Source organism: Pygoscelis adeliae, unplaced genomic scaffold (assembly GCF_000699105.1).
Source record: "Pygoscelis adeliae isolate BGI_AS28 unplaced genomic scaffold, ASM69910v1 Scaffold270, whole genome shotgun sequence".
Lineage (NCBI taxonomy): Eukaryota > Metazoa > Chordata > Aves > Sphenisciformes > Spheniscidae > Pygoscelis > Pygoscelis adeliae.
The window spans coordinates 2,886,430-2,894,936 of NW_008823916.1; the positions used below are offsets into that span (position 1 = coordinate 2,886,430).

At 52.4% G+C, this 8,507-nt stretch overlaps 1 protein-coding gene across 1 annotated transcript in view; it reads left to right on the top strand.

Moving 5' to 3' along the window:
* Positions 1-3,948, top strand: part of ORM1 (orosomucoid 1) — an 8,365-nt gene extending 4,417 nt beyond the window's left edge. Inside the window, exons 5-6 of the mRNA XM_009319481.1 lie at positions 3,502-3,605; positions 3,934-3,948. Coding sequence (XP_009317756.1) covers positions 3,502-3,605; positions 3,934-3,948 — 119 coding nt within the window. The remainder of the gene's footprint in view (positions 1-3,501; positions 3,606-3,933) is intronic.
* The last annotated feature ends 4,559 nt before the right edge of the window (positions 3,949-8,507 follow it).

Genomic DNA, 8,507 nt, shown 5'->3' on the forward strand with positions numbered 1-8,507 from the left:
CGTGGGTGTTCGTGGCCGGGGCCCCCCAGTTCCCCCGGCACCTCCTGGAGATGCTGCTCATCGACCACGGCCACCTCCACGTGGAGCCCCGCGCCGGCGAGCAGGAGCTGCTCATCGCCCAGCGCATGGCCGTGTAAGATGCAACCCTCAGGTCTCTCTGCCCCGACCCATCTCCTCCCGCGCGCTGCCGCCCCCGCAGCCGTTTCAACGCGAGATACGAGCACGGTTTCAGACTGGTTTTCCCAAGGAGAGAGCCTCTCCTGGCTGCTCTGTGCATGCTCTCCTGTCCCTTCTCTTTCTCACCCCTTCTTTTATTTATTTATTTCAACAGCCCCCAGGTTTAGGCAAATTTTGCAGGGCGCAGAGGTCTTGCAGGTACCAACCCCTGCAGGCGTGGAGGACGCAGGCAAGGAGAAGACCTTTCCAGAGGAGAAGACCTTTCCAGAGGTCCCTGCACTGCAGCTGCTAACCCTGCCAGGCACCGAAAGCTGTTTCCCCCCGAAAGGGTCAGACTTCAAGGGGATGAAGTTTTCTGGGCCAACGCAGGCAGCTCTTTGCAATTTCACTTATTTTGGGGTGGAAAACGTCTCGGTACCAAGGAGTGCTTGAGCTGGGCAGGGCAAGGCTGAGACCACGAGCTGCAGGTGAAGGTCATAGAATCATTATTAAGGTTGGAAAAGACCTCTAAGATCATCGAGTCCAACCATCAACCCAACACCCCCATGCCCACTAAACCTCAGCGCCTCATCTACCCGTCTTTTAAATACCTCCAGGGATGGGGACTCCACCACTCCCCTGGGCAGCCTGTTCCAATGTTTAACTACTCTTTCAGTAAAGAAATTTTTCCTCACGTCCAATCTAAACCTTCCCTGGCGCAACTTGAGGCCGTTTCCTCTCGTCCTTTCGCCAGTTACTTGGGAGAAGAGACCGACCCCCACCTCGCTACAACCTCCTTTCAGGTAGTTGTAGAGAGCGATGAGGTCTCCCCTCAGCCTCCTTTTCTCCAGGCTAAACAACCCCAGCTCCCTCAGCCGCTCCTCATCAGACTTGTTCTCCAGACCCTTCACCAGCCTCGTTGCCCTTCTCTGGACACATTCCAACATCTCAACATCCTTCTTGTAGTGAGGGGCCCAGAACTGAACACAGTATTCGAGGTGCGGCCGCACCAGTGCTGAGTACAGGGGCACTATCACTTCCCTGCTCCTGCTGGCCACACTATTTCTGATACAGGCCAGGATGCCGTTGGCCTTCTTGGCCGCCTGGGCACACTGCCGGCTCATGTTCAGCCGGCTGTCGACCAACACCCCCAGGTCCTTTTCCGCCAGGCAGCTTTCCAGCCACTCTTCCCCAAGCCTGTAGCGCTGCATGGGGTTGTTGTGGCCGAAGTGCAGGACCCGGCACTTGGCCTTGTTGAATCTCACACAGTTGGCCTTGGCCCATCGATCCAGCCTGTCCAGGTCCCTCTGCAGAGCCTTCCTACCCTCCAGCAGATCAACACTGCCGCCCAACTTGGTGTCATCTGCAAACTGACTGAGGGTGCACTCGATCCCCTCGTCCAGATCATTGATAAAGATATTGAACAAAATCAGATAAGGTCAGACAAATGCATGGGAGAAATGGCTTATTTTTCACAGTGAGAGCAGTTAACTCTGCGGAGGAGCTGGCACAGCCGGGTTCCCATCCCACGGCTTAGGGGCACGTGCCCCGTGGGGGGCCGGGGCCAGGTCCAGTCCTTTCCAGCCTGCGGAGGGGGAGTCTTCGCTCTCCTTCCCCACCTCGCTCCCTTCCCCTCTCTCTCTCCAGGGGGGACCAATGTCTCACTAACAACTCCACCTACTTCGAAATCGACGCCAGTAACACCACGCTGGTGAAGCACGGTGAGCGGCGCCGGCGGGCGCAGCCTTCGGGGTTATCACCCAGTCCGTTTTTCGGAAGGCCTGAGACACGCAAAGGGCCCGGCCCGAATCTTTACATCATCTGACACATTTTATTCCCGGGTCGCTTTGTCCGTTTGAAGCCTCGGTGGGCTCCAAACGGCTCCCCAGGGCCAGGGGCACCCTGGGTCTAAACCCCACAAAGCAATGCCGTGCCGGGAGCAAGGAGCAAACCTGCTCGCATGGCAAGGAAGGAGACCGCCTCGTCTGTAAAGTTATTTCGCAATCCCTGCGGGAGAGGAGGGGAACATTTATGGCAGGTTTCAGCTCTGAAATCATTTCCTCCTCACTGAGGAAAGGGGGTGAGCCATTTGGGGTGGGAATTGCAAACCCCAGAGCCGCAGTTTGCACTGACCCTGCCAAGACAGCATTGCTGCGAGCTGGGGACAGTTGATCCACATTTCTGCAGCTCCCCCTGCTCATACCCCGAGCACCAGCAAGCCACGCCACCCAGCACATTGCAACAGTAGGACAGGAGCTGGGTGCCTTTGGCTCCTTCACACCCCAGGCCCGCATTTGAGAAATGCAATTCAAATAAAGGGAGAGCCGAACAACCCGCACTGCGTCAGATCCCACGTTGCCCGGGCTGCTGTTTATCGCTGCTGCAGCGCTGAAAACCTGAATATCGTGGCTGTTCCCAACCCTGATTCTGTTCTCTCGAAGCCAAGACCCAGCAAACCATGGGGACGCTGATAAACCTCAGCTCTGAAGACGTTTTACTCATCCAATACCAACTGCAGAGGGAAAGGACGTATTTGGGACTGTATCTCTACGGTATGCAAACTCCATCCTAAAGTAACTTAAAGCTATCGTGGGACACCAAAACACGCACATAAAATTACCAGCTACAACCACACAGCAACTTGGTTTCGTCAACAGCCAATGATTTTCCTGAGACTGCCGCTCCAGCGGTCACGGGAGTATTTACAAATCCCATTAAAACCTAAATCTCTTGGCAGAGCGGAAAGACCAAGTTAAAGACAAAACCCACTTACGCCATAAATATTCAAAGAACAGGAAGCAAATACAATTCAGCATCAATATCATTGTAAAATCTCAGTATTTTCAAGCCAACCATGATTTTTCGGTACTTACCTCCCAGGGCAGAGCACGTGGCTTTGCAGTACCGGCACAGGCAAAGCCGATCAGATCTACCCACAACCCCATAAAGCAGCATTTTAGACCTTGATAAGGCTTCCCATTGCCCTTCCAGGCTGCAAAGCAGTTGCTTAAGAGAGTTTGAAGACGCGTACAGAAAACCGCCTCCATACTCACCCTTCGGTCCCTCCTGATGCCCCAGGAGCGCCAGACTATATTGCAATTCGTTAAAGCAGACAGGACCAGAGCTATCTAGGGAGAGGGTTAAAAAAAAAGCGATGCCCAAGGTTGGTTTTGTTCAGGTGTATTCACCACGGGGGCTGAGAGACCCCAGCAGAGACCACCTCCGCAGCGAGCGTTGCTGGGAGCGTGGGGAAGGGAGGCAGCAAGGGCAGGGACGCGGCACGAAGGGCCGTGCCAAGGCCGCCGGTCGGTGTTTAACACCTGGCAAATGCTCCTCCTTTTGCAGCCCGAAACCTGAGTGTGAGCACAGCCCACCGGGAAGAGTTCGAGCACCACGCCAAGTGCCTGGGGCTGAGCAAAGAGGAGATGGTGTACGCGCCGTGGAAAACGGTACGTGGCTGCTCACGGGTGGGCGAGGGTTGGCAGAGCCGCCGGGGCGAGGGTCGGCAGAGCCGCCACAGCCCCTCACCCCGGGCAGGGGTGCCAAGACCCCGGGCTGTAGCTCCACCTGCCAAACTGGGGTCTTGGAGAGATATTTTCAAGGTGGTGGAAATTATTTAGGAGACTAAGTAAAGGCAGACTTGCTTCGACAGTGACAGTGATTTAAAATAACACCCGCCAGCAGATACATGACTCCCCAAAGCAAATACCTGCACCTGAGCGTCTCCAGTGGAGATCATCAGTACATCCCCAGTAACTGCCTGCCTCCCCCTGCTAGCGGGGAGATAGCTAAAGCATGGGATTTTTGCCCTGAAATTCCTGATTTTGCCCCCCCCAGCAGAGGCCAGCCACCCCCAGGAGCTGCAGCAAGGGACAGGAGGGGCCGGTGCCCTGGGGCACTGCATGGCCCCACTTCAGCCGAAGCCACAGCAATTTAAATGGGGTTGTTTTCTGGCACCCCGAGGTGCCACGTGATGAGGGGGTTCACAGCCTGGCTGGCTGTAAACGGGGTTCAGGAAGATTGCGCAAGCCAGTCCTCCTCCCACCCCAGCACGGGGGTGTCCAGCACAGAGGCTCCTTTTGGGCTGGGGTCCGGCCCTATGGGACATCAGGAACGAGGCAACCATCCACTCCCACAAAAACAGACTTTTTCCTTTAGTTTTTCCGTCAAAACATTAACCAGACCCAGCCCTAGCCTTAACCTCTGCCACCTGATTTAGGACGTTTTATCCTGCAAATGACCCAGTCCCCAAGCCAGGTTGATGGGGCTCCCTTTTGCAAAGCAGGGGGTGAAAAAATATCTTACCTTTTCCTGTCCCATCCATCCATTCCTGTCCTGGCCATCTGCTCATCCACGGCAGGAGACTGAGCTTCCAGAGGCGCCCAAAACCCAGCTCTGAGCTGCCAGACTGGACCCAATGTAGCCCCCAACACCCCCCAGCCTCAACATGCTTCTTTTAGAAATATCCCCCACAGGTTGAGGGGAACTGGGGACGGGGACACAGGCACAGGTTGAAACCCTCATGGTGGGGCCGGGGCAGGCCCCCTCTCCCCATTAGGCAACAGGCAGCTCCTGGGAGGCAGGGCCCAGCTCCTCCAGATTAACAGCTGGATCACATTTAAATCTGGGCAAGACAAATTACATTTAGAGAAAGCCAAGGTGAGTGGAATAAGCCAGAACTGTTTGTCCTTACAAGCCCTGGTGCGATCGCTGTTAGCAGAGAAGGGTTTCGTGCCCAGCCAAAAGGCAGGACACCATGTCTGAGGAGTAAAATGAAACCGATTAAACAAATGCAGAACAAATTTTGGGGACCTTTGTCATCAGGCTGAGAGAGATGGGTGTGAACAGAGCACTGGTGCAGAGACTCGCGTACCCCTGCATCAGTCCGAGGCATTAGCAGAGCCTAAACCACGCTAACTCTGAGCACCTGGGTAGCACGAGCTTTTTATTTCTCAAAAAGATTGAATCCCCCTTTTATTCAGAGCACACTTACTGACCCGCCAGGGTAGCACAGCTTTGCTCCAGAAACCTGGTTTCCTCTTTACAGCACAGGCACCAGCAGCAGCTCAGCACCCAGAGAAGCAGCGTCTGTGATTGGGGCAGCGTGGGGAAGCCCCTGGCTTCTGTAGGCTGTCTTAGACTTATAATCGGATAAAAAGGAAAAGAAAAATACTACTTTCTTCAGTAAGTTCTCTCCTGCCGGTGCACCGGCGGTTTCATTTATCCCATCGTTGTTGTTTTGGAAGGAGCTGTGTCAAGTGAAAGAAATCGAAAAAGGGAACAACCCACGCACGGAGCCTGTGGCTGCAGTCACAGCATCACCTCCTCCGGGTACCCACCAGCCTGGGAGCACGGGTAACTGATGCCACGCTAGGCAATAAATATTTTCCTCAAGTTCAATGCGTTTTGTTGCTGAGACGCTGGAGAGCAGGGGTTCTGAAGAGGTCAGAAGCAGGGCTTGCAAAAAGACATTGAGCACCCGATTCACCTTGTGTGTCATTCAGCTGGGAGCTGGGAAGAGTCAACCTGGAGCAATGAGGCATGTCAGACAAGGTAACGCACGGAAGGTTTTCCAGCACTGACTCAGTCCGCTCAGCTTCACACCAAGCTTGCGAGAGAGCTCTACTAAAAAAGCAGTACTTAAATGAAGCAGTAATACAGGCTAACCAGAAGAGGGCAATCATTAGCTATTTTAAATGAGTGTGCCAAGCATTTGATGAGTAACTGGACTATACAGGCAGCTAGAAACTTTTCTTTAACTGTACAGTCTCAGAGGAAGAGGGTGCTTAGCTAGAAGCAACCACCCAATTCTCTTGACAGCAGCTTGACTGCCCAAGTAGCCCAGCTGGGGCAAATGTTCCTGCCCAAACCCTTTGGACTGGGCAAGAGCTTCCCGATAACGTTCATCCACAGCAAGGTTTGCAACATAATATGACAACACTGAAAAATTATCCTCTTGCCAGAGAGGGAGGGGGTGCTAACCCAACCCAGGCTGGATTTTTACTTTTTTTTTTACATTGCTCTCCGTGCCTCCGGAACACCCCTGCACTCATCAGGCACCTCACGCATCCCTTGTCACACCCCCAGCCCCAAAGGGAGGAAAGCACTGTCACTCTGTGTTTGTGAAAGTGGGGGGAGCTGAAAAAGAGACTGCTTTTGCTGCGTGTCTGCAAAGTAGTTCAGTCTCAGCTCCAACCTAGTAATTAAGCACTGAAAATCTCTTTCTTCCTTAAAAAGGAAGGAAAGGAGAAAAGCTGGAGGGAACACAGCGAAGAAGAGCGCCCTGCTCCTCCCCCTGCAGCACCGGGGTGCCCTGTCCCTGTCCGGCACCGTTTACTGGGCAGCGTTTCAGTGTTGAGTCTTTGGCCCGCTTCCAGTAGTAAAAATGAATTTTACAAGGTCAAGTACAGCCAATTCCCTCCTGGTCTCAGGGCACAGGTACCTGGCCAGCCCTTGCTTCAGACACATCTTTTATCAGCTTGTGACACGAAACATAACCCCCCACCTCGAGGAGCGAGACAGTTAAAGGGGTAGGAGAGGGCAGCGTGCGAGAGGGGATGCTGCCAGCAGCCTTCAGTGCTGCAGTCCAGAGAGCATCGATAAGCATCTCAGCTGACACCGCTGGAAAGCAGTGGCTCAGATTACAAGGACCCAGACCTTATGAGTAGATTTATAGCTGAATAAAAGCCCTGAATTACAGTCAGCGACATAAGGAACCAACAAACTCAGTCTGGCCCCCACGGCAAGTTTTGTTAACCCAATCAGAGGCCACTTGCCCTACCAGCTATGGTTCCTGAATGACCTTCAAGGATAGCTCCTGGTTGGTTTTTTTTATTTGTTGAAGAAAAAATTGTGCAAAGGCTTCCTTTTGAAAACCCTATAAGCCAAGTTCCTTCAAGGGCATAATTGGACTGCAGAGTTTGCAGCTTTTCTGGGAAACACTTCTCTGAACAGAGAGTTAAGGATACTGCACAGATGAGCGAAGTCCAGCAACGCTCAGAGATAGGTTAACAGCATCTGAACATCCCTGACTCATCACTACCATCATTAGCCTTGATCTCAGGTTTGCTGGTTTTGCCTTTAAGAATTCTGTTCTCCCAGGTCCTTGTAGGGAGGATCCTTCCCAGTGCCAGTGTCCTTGGTGAGAATCATCCCGGGAAGAGTCTGGCCACAAACAGCACCAATAAACCATATTGAGAAAGAGATGCAGACACATGGTATCTCTTTGACAGACCTTTATTAGCAGACTGTTCCCTACATGAAGAATCCGAGTTAGATTTGCATTATAACAATTTGTGGTTACAGCTACAAAGATGGTTGTCATTTTGCATTGATTTTTGCATTCTGATATTCATATTCCCATTAGGCCACACTGGTAGGAAGGAGCCACTGCAGAATTTGACAGGTCTCAAGATGGGGGGGGTGGAAAAAATCATATCACTAATCCCGATTGGTTAGATTTCCACGTGGCTAACTACCGACAGCACTGGATAGTCAAGGCAGAGCCTCACCCGGAAGACTCTCCGCAAACCACCAAAATCTGTCAGCAAAAAAGCAGCTGCTGAGTGCTAGCAAATCCTTTCCCAGTTTCTCACACACTTCTCCACAGTGCCCGTTTGCATGTGAAGAGCACTGGCTCAGCAGCAGGGTCTGCTGATTCAGCCTCAAAGCACAACTGCAGCAGCTTGTGTCCGAGTGCAAGTTTCCTTCCATCTCTCTGGAAACTTGTATTTCCTTTAGTCCCTGAGATTTCTCCCCTCCCCCCTTACCTAAAAATTCCCCAAGATCGCTCTCAATTAGCCGTTGTGACATCCAACATACACAGACCTTCTACTTCCCAACTTCAGCCATCCACCTGAAAGCCTTTCAGCCATGCACAGAGGCAATTCCAAAATAAGGCGAGCCTCACGGTGCACCCTCTCCCCTCCTCCCAAGGTACTGCTTCCTCACCAGCTCCCTTCTCTCCTATGGCTTCTTGCTACAGAATTTCTCTGGGCTGAGGTCCTCCAGCATCAACCCCAGATGTGGGAAAGGCAGCTCAAGCCCCAAAGGGAAGGTATGCAAGCGACTTTAGCATCCCTCCCCACGACTCAGCTGTGTGATGTAAGAAGAACAAATAGAGAACTTTTTAAAACAGGAGAAATACAAGCACAGTAACAATATTTAAACAAGTCTATAAAAATAGTCCGACATAACTCTGTTCAAATAAATACAAAATAAATATGCTTTAAGCAGTAAAACAGTGGAATGCAACGCTGGTCCATTTTGCCCAAAATGAAAAGTTCAACGAGGATCTCCCAGGCCTCAGAAGCCAGATCCTATCAACTAAAGTAGCCCATAACGCAGTCAGA